General features: G+C 36.7%; 1 protein-coding gene across 1 annotated transcript; it reads right to left on the bottom strand.

Annotated features, from left to right (window-relative positions):
* Positions 1-1,073: 1,073 nt before the first annotated feature.
* Positions 1,074-13,818, bottom strand: LOC140239742 (uncharacterized). Its single transcript, XM_072319563.1, has 7 exons — positions 13,743-13,818; positions 7,414-7,725; positions 6,240-6,548; positions 4,783-5,124; positions 3,860-3,955; positions 2,653-2,838; positions 1,074-1,231 (listed from the first exon to the last, which is right to left on the bottom strand). The coding sequence occupies exons 1-7, from the start codon at positions 13,816-13,818 to the stop codon at positions 1,074-1,076; spliced, it is 1,479 nt and encodes a 492-aa protein (XP_072175664.1).
* Between the last annotated feature and the right edge of the window lie 602 nt (positions 13,819-14,420).

Raw genomic sequence — 14,420 nt, 5'->3', positions numbered from 1 at the left:
CTCGCCTGGGGAAACAAACATTCTTCTCATTTGGAAAGATTACTGTTGTTATAGAAAAATCTCTTCGTATTATTTGCAATGAATCGTGGAGAAGCCACACTGATGTGTTATTTCATGAAAACAAAATCTTAAAGGTAAAGGATTTGTATTTTCTACAACTAGGCAATTCATGTACAAACTTACCAATAAATCTCTTTCATTTGTGTTTGAGTACATGTTCACTAAAAATAGATCTGTCCATCTTTATCCTACCCGGCAATCCAACTCATTTCATTTGCCATTAACTGGGACCATGTATGCTAAATCTATATTTTCTTTTACTGGCTCCAAAGTTTGGAACTCTCTCGATAATAGTATGAAACAAGTTCTAAGTTTAAACACATTCACATTCAAACTGAGGAAGTTGTTCAAAAATTCCTATATAGTTGAATGAGATATTTTAGTTCGCCTTAATTTTGAGCTTTCTTTTTTATTCGTTATACTCATTCTTTCCTTTATCTATTCCTTTCCTACATTATGTACATATACTTCGGTGATCCATCGCACCATGTGCCTCGCATGTGCTGGTATAGACCCTTCATCTCTTTTCCTTTCTCCCTTCTGTCCCCTTGTCTCTTTCTGTTTCTTCTTTCAAAATAATGTCCTCTTTTCCTCTTTTTCCTTCACTGTGTAATGTTTTACTCTCTATATCTTTCTCTTTAGAAGAGAGTTTGCTTGTGTTTGTCTATCCGTCTGTTTGTTTGTTTGTTTGTTTGTATAGGTCTATATGTGTTGTGTACATTTTATATTATGTCTAGCAAATTGCTTTCTGGTGTTATGTAGTCTTTTTGTCCTCGAGGAGACTGCAAAGTACAAGCTCAGCTTTTTAGCATGTCTCCTCCATTTCCTGCAACTTTAGTTTAATTCAATTTTCATGTGCTTTTGTGATGCGTAATATTGTAAACTTCACGTATTTTTCTTTGTTACTACATTGTATTGATGTTGTATTATTTTGGGTATGAAAATGTTGTTGGAAATGAAATAAACGAAATGAAATGAAAGATCGACAATCAATAGTTTTCTGCCTCATAATTTTACTCACTAATTTCGTCCTCAAGGCGTTCCAACGTCTCAGAAGAGAAGTCTGTTATGCCACAAGTCTCGATCAAATCGATTCTGTCAGTTAATATGTGGTGAGTCTTTCCTCCTGGCTGTTCTGTGTACCCTTTGTCTGCTATGGTGGAATATTTTCCTGTTCGTTGAATGAAAAGGAAGACAAACATTGTTAAGTTTAGTGACTGGAATAAAGCTCTTTCTTTCTATCTGCTTCATCCCCCTCTGTCTCCTTGGGTGCTGTTCGTTATTCCGAAGGTTCGCTATTCCGAAGGTTCGTTATTCCGAAGGGTCGTTAATCCGAAACACACAAATTCCCTATACCTAGAGGTTCGTTAATCCGAAAATGAAAAAGGGTTCGTTAATCCGAGAATTTGTGGCGTTATTCCGATGGTTCGTTATTTCGAAGATTGGTTAATCCGAAAATGAAATTCGGAACAATGAACTTTCGGAATAACGAATCTTAGGAATAAAGAGCCTTCGGAATAACGAACCTTCGGAATAACGAGCTGTAACCGTTTCCTTTACCTTGTCTTCAAGCTCTCCTATAAGGGCTTTTGTCACAGCCTATCATGTTATGAACAATATCTCGCTGTAAGACTATGCACCTCTCTCTCAATACAAGCACACACGCACACACATATACACACAGACACATAAACGAGCGGGCGTGCGAGAGAGTAAACATACAATCGTGACAATGTATTACAGCTACTGCGTGGGGCATATTGGGATTTCATGACGAAAAGAAAAAAAATAATTCATTATCCGGAACTACACATTCATTACCGACGTTCAGGGGTCATAAATAGAAAATCCTTCTATGTGTGTGTGTGTGTGTGTGTGTGTGTGCGTGTGTGTGTGGGTGAGTGTGTGTGTGTGTTTGCGCGCGCTTGTGTGGTGAGTGTTTATGAGTATGTGTGTTTTATTTGTAAGCGGTTCATAAAGCGCTATAATAATTATGTTCACCACTTCAAGCATCATTACGATCAAATTTCGTTCATCATCAAACTTTAAACGGAATCACAAACATATGAATGTTTTGTGATGATGGATATCTCACTGAGTTTTGCATGTACTCCACATTATTAACAAACAGAACATTCATCACCTCAAAATATGATAGCAATGAAATACGAAACAAAATGCCTTCTTAAAATTACATGGCCTCTAAACACCATCCCGCTTTTCTCTAAATTTTTTTGACGCAAAGTGCATTCAGATAATACACATGAGAGAATACGAAGTATTACGTACTTTGAATGTTTCAGTATTCTCAGTCTGTCTGCGCTCCAGAGCATTGATGTACAAGTGCACCTTTTATAGTCAACGCGTCAACAAAATAAGTAGGTAGTAAACTGATAATATTTTGCAACCATCGCTTGAATTGATACGTGGACAAAATGCGTGGGGTTGGTGAAGTAATTAACTTCGAGCCTGTCGAGAGTTCAGATGCATTGCATTGAAATTTTTCTTTTTCATGAGTCTGAAGTATGTCCTTCCGTTTTCAAAATCAACAAAAATGATATACTACAATCAAAAGGAAAGTGTCTTTATTACCGGTCAAAGCGTAGTTCAGGGTATTGATGAGACAGGATTTGCCGGCAGCAATTTCACCAAAGAAGGCGATGTTCACCTTCGACGGGGGTGTCCTTAATTTTGTATAGTAAAGCGTCATTCCGGGTTTGTAATTTCTTATCTTTTGTCGAAGCTTGTCCCGTTGACTAACTAAATATGAAAGGAAAACTTTAAATTGTCAATGGCATTCGAGAAGATAGATCAGGTCTCGTTAGATAAAACATGTAGTTTCAAGTACTACTTTTGCACGTTTGAATGACATATGAGAAATTATCAAATAATTACTATACTTCGGCGCGGTTGCATTTTTTTTAACGAATGATTTTTACTTTATTTTTTTAAAGATACAATAAAAGAAAAAAGGCAAAAACAAAAAACCTTTACAAACAAAATATATCATGATCGAATATCATCCTATCGTCTCCTTTATGTAAATGAAATAGGTATCTTTTTAACACTTTGCTCTTTCACTTGCTCGAATCTACTGGCAGTATTTATGTTAACCGTAGAGTAGAATATCCCTATAACAGCATGGTGACAGAAGATACCCTCTAATTCAAATTACTCTATTCTCCTGTAGTTATCAACAGGAATACAGGAAATCAAGTTTGAGGATTGAGCAATTTTGTTTGTGTACGTGTCTATCGTTTAATTATCAGTAACCAAAGCGAAAATATCTGACGCCTGATATGGTGTTCTTCACATGCGGGAGGCAGCTGTATTTATTGTTCAACCCGGGAGGCTACATCGTCTTAGCCTTCGTGTCGCAGAGTTAAAGCTCATTTCAGTTTTTGCAATGTTTACTGTATAATATGATTTGGAGAAGGGTAGAACATCATTTCGTAAGTGATCCCTATATAGCCCACTCCTTTTAAATTAATTGATATTTGTTTCACGAGTCCCTTACAGAAACAATATAATGCGCGTAAACAGTATTATTAAACGACTACATGACCGACGGCTGTAAATATAATCCGAAGGACTATGAATTAGAGGCATCGTTCCAAAATCGCTGCTTCAAGGGGGTTGAGTGTAGGATTCTCCTGTTAAGGAACAAGTGGTTATATCTGTTTGGTATTAGTGGCAAGAGATCCTTCTTTTTTTCAAAAGGTTTTTGATTGGTCATCTGTACGTAAATTATCGATTTCAGTTAGTTTTGCTTCAAATTACTAGAATCAAATCTTCACACCTTTCCGCAGAAATCTTCGAAGAAGCAACAATACAATGACTAGAGCACAGGGTACACCAACAGCCAGTCCGATAATAAGTCCAGATCCAGAGATATCTGAAATTTGTTTGATGCAAACGCAATTGAAATAAATAATCAATCAATTATTTCATGATATCTTATACATAATTGAATAACGAGTACGTAGCAAATCGAAAATTAATCAGAACAGGGATGAAAATGATGACATGATAGTGGCATTAACAAAACACTTATTACATTTTTCACTTTATATGATATACGTAGTGAAATATGTTTTTGTTTTGTTTTATAGCATCTCTAAGTTGCAGTAATGTGCAAATTCACAACTTCAGAGAAACCAACCCAAATCATTATTGAAATATCGTCACAAGAATTCAATACTGACGATTAAAGCTCTTAGCTGATGGTACACAGATTCCTTGTTCTCTTCCACGACATTTGCTCCTGCGTCAATTGCTCCAATGAAATATCTGCACCCTAAGGCAAACATAAATTCTATCCACAAACATAAACCCTAACCCTAAATCTCACATCAAACAAAAGCTAAAACCTTATCGCAACCCTAACTCTAACCCTGACTTTAACCCTTAAGTCCTTGGGGAAAATAAGACTGGATCAATTGTCGCAGGAGCAAATGTCGTGTCACCATCTTTAACACTCAAATGAATTCAAATATTTTTCATGTTAGTTTCTATTGCAAATGATATTATTTTTTTCACTGACGAAAACAATTATGGGCAAAGGCTATTATAACCGATAATGTATGCCTTTGAATTTATATTCCTACAATACTCTCAAAACCTGAAAAGTGGATGTCATTTATTGCGTCGATGAACGACAATTTAACTGTTTATGATAGTAATATCATTCTGAAACATAAAGTAATCGATAATGAACGAAACCTGGTATAGGCAGAACAATAATTTCTGCGGTAGACGTTCCATTCAACGAGTCCCCGGTAGCCGTGCATATGAACGTTTGTTTAGTCCCATGTTTGGCTGTTACAGTGATTGTCTCGAATCTTTCGTATGTGTAGTTAGACAGCATTGTCTGTTGTGAAACCACGGAATACAGTCTCTTTCCCGACTCCTCGGTCCACAGCATGGAAATATTAGGTTTGAATCCACTGACGACGCACGTGAGATTTACAGTAGGGGCGTTGGAGGGAGTTTGATATGTACAATGGCTTGACTCTGGCTGCCTTTCGTCGATGCATTCCTCTATTGTATGTTGTGATGTCATTGCTATGGTAACGAGAAATTGTTTTTGAAATGCACTCAATTCAAAACTTTGTTAACACACACACACACACAAGCGAACAAACAAAAAACTCTTTTACTTTATTGATAGATGTAACACAACAAGCGACGAGAAAGTAGCAGCATTGATCCCTTTTGAAATGGGTTTTCCAACTCTCTTCACGATTTATATTTTGATAGCCGGTTTTGTGATTTTTCTCATTGTCAGAATATATGGAGAGTTTGTTTGCAAAAAACGATAAGTCCATTTTTGAAGATTTTGAAGTAGGGTCTCTATCAGAAAGTACAAAATAATACCTTTAAAATGATATATTGGTCACCACATATAAAGGTACATTTTTGAAGTTATGGTCAAAAGAAGCAAAAAATTTCTTATTATTCTCTTTATTTTTCTTGACCTTTAATTGCAAATATCTCCATTTGGCAAATATGGACTTATCGGTTTTTGCAAACAAACTCTTCATATGTAATGGCAATCACACTAATTTACAGACCTTGACTGTCAGGTTCTTGATATCCAATCAAAATTTAAATTTATTTACAGTTTTTGTAAATGCCTCTTTTACTTTCATGATATTAGGTATTTTGTATTTTGTATTAGGTTTTGTCCAATATTTAAAACATGTGCAAAGAAGAAGAAGAAGAAAAGCATAGAAGACAGAGACAGAACACCTCGAGTGTATACAAAGTGGCAAGATTGAGGAATCTGTGATAAATAAGATTTTTAACTATGGCAGCGCTCTAGTATATTGGTATTGCGCAAGTGTTTACATGATTTACTGTTTTATCTTAACGTCATTATTAAGTTCTAGAATTTGAATGTAAAGTACAAAGATAAATAGAAAAAAGTATGTTTGTATGTTTTGCCTCACAAAACAAGTTCTTACCCCCCCCCCCCCCCCAAAAAAAAAAAAAAAAAATCCACGCTTTGTTCGTGACATTTTGTTGGTGAAAAATAGACTGCCAGGTCTGCAGTCTTTGATTAAAGATGTCAATTATAATTAAGGAGGTTTAGTTAAATGATCACGTCACTGCCTTCCCGTAATATTGCATTTGGAACGACTGTGAGATGTGTGACAATGTTTAAAGCAATAACTCACAGCTTACAGTCACGAGGGAGGAATTAGAGAAATTCTCAAAGGTCTGAAGCACCACTTGGCAAATATAAAGACCCTCATCTGCTACTTCCAGGTCTGTTATGAAAAGGTTGAAGTTCTCGTCAATGTCGAACCGTTCCGCCATGCTCACAAAATCCCCGTCGTAGAATGCCTTACTCGTCGACAGCTCGGGATTTGACATGCTCTCCTTGACCCAGTACACAGCGAGAGGCTCCTCCTTGAAGTCACATGGTAGTTGGATGTCTTCCCCTGTCCATCCATGGATTGAAGGGGCGGTGTCTATGACTGGGACTGAACAACAGGAAACGTTTATGATATGAATTTGTGTCATTTGTGTCTGTTACAAGAATGATCCATGGCACAAAGAAGGTTCTGTGAGTACTGGTAACAGATAAATTAGATAATATATTACGCGCATATAGTTATATGACTGGGATAATGTGCCTTGTGTTCACCCTGCACTAATGATTATCCAATGCATTCCTTTCGCTTTTAAATATAATTTAATATAAATATGAAATATCAATCAATTAAATATTTCTAATATTCTTTTCGATGTTTGCTCAAATGAAGACTAATGAAATATCTTAATCCAGATATTTTTCAGTAATCTTATACCAGTTGGTTATGGTGCAGGGGGTGAGTACAATGCTATTTACAGCTCTGAACAAAGTGGTATACACAACATATTAATAAAATGAAATACTTGCTACAGAACAATGAATCTCTGGTTCTGTTTTAACCCCTGGTAAATATGTAAATGGGTTTATTAAACGGTTAATTTCTTTTGGAAAACACTAGTGAATCGGGTTATGTTCAAAGTTTGTGTAACCATATTCCGTTGTTGCAGATGATATGTGATGTCGAAGCAGTAGGAGAACAATGATAGTTGGTACCGTTAAGAGTTTGTTCATAAATTGCTTTCCATTAAGTATCCTATTATCCATAATGGTTTTTGAATGACATATCGTAAATTTATGTCTGATACCAGAAAGCTATTTCATTGTTAGTCAATGAGGATCAAAATTACGGTCCATTCGCAACTTTTCCCTGGAATGGTTATGAAATTATATTGTTTCGCAATTTCATTCACATAATTCTTTCCCCTGTAGGTCATTCCTAGTATGTCATGACAACAGCAACTAAAATTACTTACTGCTAACCGTCAGATTAGTGAAAATGAAGAGAATTTCGAAATTTTCAAACATCACTTGGCAACAGTAGCGACCCTCATCTGCCACTTGCAAGTCGGTGATGACGAGACTATAATTCTCATCGATGTTAAACCGTTTCTCTTCGCTTGCAGAGTACCCATCGAAGAATGAAGCTTTCCTTGCCTCATCTGTCTGATTTGAAATACTCTCCTTTGTCCAAAACACGGCAAGAGGCTTCTCCTCTAAGTGACACGGCAGTAGGATGTCTTCCCATGTCCACCCTTGAAAGGTGGGGACAGTCCCTAGAACTGAGGCTAGACAATAGCAAAATATTAGTAAAATGAGTTCGTTCTTTTCATCGATGCATGGTGCCTGTTAGCGCCATTGGCTGATGAACCTGCCGTAGGCATCAGAGTGGGTAATGTATGTGTTTTTGTTTAAGTTGTTTTTTTTCCTTTGCCTCTTCATTTGTTGTTGTTGTTGTTGTTGTTTTTTTTTCGTTTTCTATCACTAAGTTAACAATATTACTTTGGTGCTTTTATTCTGTATTTTGGGTGTGTTCAGTTAAGTTCAATATCATTTGTAACCTTTTTAAGATGTGGCGATGGCAGTTAATTCAGGCTACAATATGCCCGGAACATTTTGATATTTTAGTCAGGAACCAACCAACAGATATGCAGTGTTTTGATTAGATCGGGCTCATTGACAAGGGATTACAGTCAGAAAAGTCTAAAAACACAAAAGAAAAAAAAACAAACAAAACGTTAATTCCTTCGTTGAAGCACTTTCAAAGTAATTGCTGGAATTCTTAAATCTAGGACCAAGTCCACGAAAATTAACCTCTGTCCATATTCAAAATGAAATGAGTAGTGATTGAAATAAGTGATTGAACTGATTGTTGCGTCAGTACCCCATGTGACATCTGTTTTACCCTACAGATGGACGGGTGTAAATGAGATGCGAAATAGGGACACAGAATGACATGAAGATCAAAACAGAGATGAACGTACAATGTACTTGAATATAATGTGTAAGAGATCAAGATGACAGTGATACTTCGGTCTCTATGATGATTTGTGAATAAAAGGCAGCTGAAAAATCTAGCTGTCTGTATAAAATGTCGTCAGTATGTAAACTTTAGACCACGGAAAAGAAAAAAAAATACAAAAAGTTAATAGATCATGGCGACTAGATCAATGACAATAACAGTTAAAGATAAAGTCAATTGTACTTCGGATGCGATTTTATTCCTGCAAAAACGTGACACATATTTGTACTGTTCCTTGAAAAAATAAAGAAGAAAAAAAAAATAACGTTTACATTAGTGAAAACTGTATGGTTTTGACACGTCACTGAAATTTCCATGTTTACGCCGTTCTAAATGAGAAAAATGTATTACTATTCATAATTTCGTTTGTTTGTCTGTTCATGTGTTTGTTTGTATGGAGTGAGTGGGGTAGGGGTGATACAGAGTCATGTGCTTGGTGTCGAGTGAATCCAGTTCAATATTTAATCACTTGAAGAAAAAGTATAAACTTTGTTAAGCCGGCTGTGTCATTCCATGTCAGTCGGTACAATTATGGAGTAAAAATGGGCCTGAGCTTTCGATTCTAGCAGAATCTTCGTCAGAGGCAAAATGACAAACAGGCAGGGAAAGCAAGCACATATATAAGGACTACACACAACAAGAACAGTCAGGGACAATCTAGGGACACAGAACAAAGAAAACAAAAGGAAAGGGTAGGAGGTCATGGGCAAGGAGCCCAACAGGTACAGGGAGGGGGTTAGAGCAGGGGAGAGTGGACAGACAAAATTCAGAGAGTCAGTAGTGATCCTGAGGACCAAGGGGCAACCATTGGCGGAAAAGGATGAATAGGGAGACAACATCAAACAACGCAAGGAACAACAGAGAGATAAAGAAAGGAAAAGAATGAAATAGCAACAGCAAGGGAAAGGGGGAGGGGAACTGAGCAAACAGCAAGCCCTAAAAAAAGTTACTGTACCAAGAGGAGGCAACAAAATGAAGGTGAGAGGTAATCCTGAGGACCAAGGGGCAACCATTGAAGGAAAAGAATGAATAGGGAGACAACATCAAACAAGATAAGGAACAACAGAGAGATAAAGAAAGGAAAAGAGTGAAATAGCAACAGCAAGGGAAAAAGGGAGAGGGGGGCTGAGCAAACAGCAAACCCTAAAAAAAGGTACTGTACGAAGAGTAGGCAACAAAATGAAAGTGAGAGTCAACCAACAAATGCAAGTAATCGAACTTATTAAAGTATACACAATAATGGTAATGTAACAACAACAATAACGATAATGATATTGATAAAAGAAATAAATGCAATGATAATAAAAGCACATACATGTAAGAAAAAAGGGGCACAAAATAAAAGAGAAAGAAAATGTACACTCAGCAAAAAAGAAAGAAAGTAAATAATTTTCAAAGTTCATCTTTCTCATAGATTATTTGACTAATAGTAATGTTTTATACACCATGTCAAAGGTAATTTAATCGGCTATCAAAGTAGTCGGTCAATAAAAAGAGCAGCTTTACGCATGAGTGAACACACGTTTTTCTCTTCCAAGGCACAAAAGTAAAAATGAAAATAAAACGGACAAGTTGCTATTCAAAGCGTATTTACTCTTCCATGTAACAATGAGAACAAAAGACGAATTTATCACAATAAGAAATGCAAATTAATTTGCAAATATCTACATTGATTAAGATCTCTATAATGTCTGGAACCCTCTAAAGATAAAAAAGTAAACACTTAATAATGGCAGAAAATAAAGAATCTTCAGTCAAATTCATAGTTAAAACACAGCAGAGAAGAAGCAATGGTAACAAAGATTGTAGAAATTTTAAATGTTATTCAAAGTTAAGAAAATGAGAAATACAAATTTTATTGAATTTGTCTCATGCATTCTTAAATTCCTTGATTAAAAATGAAACGAAGAAATTCTGTCCATTTTATTACCTTTGCGGCTTATTCCGTGTGTTATTAAAAATTTTAGTTGACAGAAAATTCTTGTGTTCCCCTTCAGTTTCCCCAAATGTATGGTTTTGTTTAAGAATATAAAGGGAAACAAGAAAACAAAAACTTATTCTGCTATTTCATTAGTGTCTCTCATTGCGTTTAATTTGTCTTTTGTTATCATTGCTATTTTGAGGGGCATTTGCAAACGAATTTCAATATGTCGATTTCTGCAATTTTTACTTTTCTGCCTTGGAGGACAAAGCGAATGTGTTTACTCATGCGTAAAGTTTTCCTTTGTATAAACCTACCAGGTTGATAGCCAAATAACCTTTTATATGGTTTATGACACAATTATTTTTATCTAAATCTACTATGAAAAATATGAACGGGAAAAAGTGTTTACTTTCTTTTTTTGTGAGTGTATTTATGTTGAAAAGCAAGCACGAATGGGCATAGTAAACACCAATATGTATAAACACAAACCAAAACAAGTGTGTTAATCTGTAAGTTGGAAAAGGCTGTATAAAAGAGACTCTGACAAGAGGAAGGAATAAATCTGGGTGGGGGGGGGGGGGTCTGCAATTAGAAAAAAGCGCAAAGAAAGAAAGAACAAAAAATAAAAAAAGGAAAAATAATAATAAAAAAGTTGTTGTTCCTTATCTGATATTCATCCTTTTCCGCCAATGGTTGCCCCTTGGTCCTCAGGATCATTACTGACTCTCCTCTGAATTTTGGCTGTCCACCCTCCCCTGCTCTAACCCCCCTCCATTTACCTGTTGGGCTCCTTGCCCATGACCTCCTACCCTCTCCTTTTGTTTTCTTTGTTTTGTGTCCCTAGACTATCCCTGACTGTTCTTGTTGTGTGAAGTCCTTGTGATTGCTTTCCCTGCCTGTTTGTCATTTTGCCTCTGACGAAGATTCTGCTAGGATCGAAAGCTCCGGCCCCTTTTGACTCCATTTTATTCCATTGGCTCGCCACTATTGGGTACGCAGTTTTCAGCAGCTTTTTTTTTTTTTTTTTTGCTAGACTCGATATAATTATGTTATTAATCTTGATCATATTGCTATCAAAATAAAACTGTTAATGTTTCGCATTTTATAGATTTCCTTTCCAAAGAGGGAATACGAGTTTTTCGAACCATGAATACTTATCAGTTTTTATTTCAATTATTTGACATTCTCTGGTGAACTGTGGAAGAGGGACGCCATGCTTGGGAGTATTGAAATAATTTTAGTGGCTGTATATAGTGGCTGTATATCATTGTGGGTCCTAAGTTATTTTAGTGATCTTCCTACAAATATGGTTCCAGTATGTAATAAAGAGAAAATGCATTTCTTAACACGAGCTTAGTTAATATTTCAATGATCATCCCATGCCAGACGCTACATCACGCGAAAACCTCAAACAACAAATTAATCTACTAGATCGACAGTTTAAGATTATCACGTTTATTTAACTATGACGATTATCAGTTGAGTTGATAGATCTATAGATACTTTAATGCGTATCCGGGCAATTACCCCCGGAGGGCAATTACCCCCCGGCCAAATACTGGTTAGTGGTAAGGTAAGAGTAAAGATTAGGGTTAGGGTTAGGTTTAGGGTTAGGAGTTTGGGTTAGGTTTAGGGTTAGGTTCAGGATTAGGATTAGGATTAGGGCCAGGGGAAGGGTGCGGGGTAATTGCCCAGGGGGTAATTGCCCTAGACCCACTTTAATGAATACCCCCTCCCATATCAATGCTATAATTATTCAGGGGTGGATCCAGGAATTCCGTAAAGGGGAGGCGCCCTTACAAATTTTTACAATAATTACAAAATGTAATTTGTTTTAACAAAAAATAGAGATGGGCGCGCACCCGGTTCGCCTCCTCTGGATCCGCCACTGTTAGTGTTCACAATCTAAGTGCATAGGTTTATATTTGCTATGTTGCCTAACTTACATTGTGTCGCTTTTACGTCCTAACGCCTTGTACCGTTCATGAAAATGTTTCGGTCCAAAAGTTGTATTCATTCAGTTTCCGTCATGTTATGTGCGGGCATCATAATTAGGATATTGGCGTGAAATCTAAAATGAGTTATAAGTCATGTACGTGGCCTATATTAAACAGCTTATTGGTTTTGTTACTTCTTGGTCTTAGAAGGATGTTGGGGGGATTCTATAAATTTTTGTTCATGTGAGCTAGTGCATATACAAATCAGTAAGTTTTAAAAAAGCAAGTCCTAAATGAAACGAATCACACTCAGTAGTCTCGTCTACACCCAATAGCCTAAGAATGCTACGCCACACAACCCATATTAGAAATCATAAGTATACACAACACTATACTGCTACTCAGTTTTGTTTTGTTTTGTTTTCTTATATTGAAACGTTCATAAGGCTATCTTTTTGTTAAAAAAACAACAACTTGGCACGGGAGCTCTCTTTATGCATCTTCGTTGATTTGCTTTTTTAATTTTTTTTTATTTATTTATTTTTTTTTTTATTAGGGCCTAGCCCGTCGGCCTACCACAACCCATAGGCAGTAGTGTATAATACATCCCACACAGCTTTGATTGTTATCTTCTATGAACGTTTCGCGCATATCGTGTTGGGACCAAATTTCATGTGGCTTTTGTAATAACTCGAATGTGATATTATGTACCATTGTTATACATGCAATGGTTTGGGCACGCACACACAACGCCTTTGTATGATGCATGCAGGCTCATCTTATTTCCGTGTGAAGCAAATTCGGTACCCTCTCAAGCATGAAGACATAGGCGTTGTTTGTGATACTTGGTTTGAATCAACCCAAAAGACTTTTGAGTGGCTGTCCTACTTTTTCCAGAGTCCCATGGGGACACAAATTGGTATCAAACACAATGTAAACAGAGTTGAACATTGACTTATTCTAAAGACAAATTTCACTCGTGTGGATTTGAATTTCTTGGTTTTTTTGTTGTTGTTGTATTTCCTTTCCTCATGAAACATCAATCTCCTGTCGTAATTTAGAGATAGAAAATAAACCATCCTTGAAGTTGAATATATACACTGACACTCAAGGAACACTTGAGCATCGTGTCATGATCCTAATAAATATGAAGAATTTTGGCTCCTCAAGTATAATGAACATTAAAACTGTTCGTGAAATGCTTATGTAGGAGAACTGATATCAATGAACAAACTATCCCACTGTCATTTACAAAAATGGCTGCCGAGTAGACTTTTGCTTGACATTTAGTGTTGCTGTAGTTAGTCAAACAATGCTGTCAGGCGTACTTTTCTTGCACCTGTCAAAAGTGTATATATATATATATATATATATATATGCAATGCAGATCCCAAAATGAAATATATCTCTCAGCAGTCTTACCTTCTGAAACGGGACAATAGTTCACAGAAACAAGAACGGCTAGCAGCAGAACGAGGTAAGTGTAGTCTCTATCCATCCCAGGTGGAATGAAATGATGCTCTTATTGCCTTATATGATAGTAGTCCGCAGTGGGTTTCGATGGCACAAGAATGATCTAACCAATACTTACCGAGTTTAACAACCGACTAGTTTTCCGTGCGCCTAAACGTCGCGGTGCGATCATTTCTGTGATAAGTATAACGCACCTGTCACGTGATCACTCGACTCCTACTGTTGACGTGCAGGCTAATGGGGGCCGGGAAATTCCGAGGACCGAGAGCTATAGTTCTTTATCAAAGATGGCTACATCAAAGCACAATCGCTGTAATCTGTCAGCTACTGAAAGATGTGACAATTCTCATTCCACATGGAGTTGAACAATTAAGAAATGCGCTACGAGTAGAGACCATTTGCCTGGTGCACCACTTCTCTTCCTCTCTGTACGGCGAAAATTGAACAATATGAGAACGGTAGCACAAAAGAAAAAAATAGGAGCCAGCAAAGATCGGTTCAGATGAGTTCAATGGCATTCATTTCCAGCGCAAATTGATTTGATATACATAATTAAAGATAACAATGCGATCAGTTTTAACATGCGGGTGGCACCTCTCTAAAGAAGAGTAATTTGTGACGAGTGCG

Source organism: Diadema setosum, chromosome 16 (genome assembly GCF_964275005.1).
Source record: "Diadema setosum chromosome 16, eeDiaSeto1, whole genome shotgun sequence".
Classification (NCBI taxonomy): domain Eukaryota; kingdom Metazoa; phylum Echinodermata; class Echinoidea; order Diadematoida; family Diadematidae; genus Diadema; species Diadema setosum.
The sequence above is the reverse complement of the archived record's forward strand: the minus strand, read 5'-3'. Positions and strand labels throughout refer to the sequence as shown.

Coding starts and splice junctions, on each gene's coding strand:
- LOC140239742 (XM_072319563.1), bottom strand. CDS start 13,818: ATGGATAGAGACTACACTTACCTCGTTCTGCTGCTAGCCGTTCTTGTT. Junction 3,956..4,782: donor TATTGTTCTGCCTATACCAG/GTTTCGTTCATT, acceptor AACAAATTTCAG/ATATCTCTGGATCTGGACTT. Junction 2,839..3,859: donor TCGAAGATTTCTGCGGAAAG/GTGTGAAGATTT, acceptor GACAATTTAAAG/TTTTCCTTTCATATTTAGTT.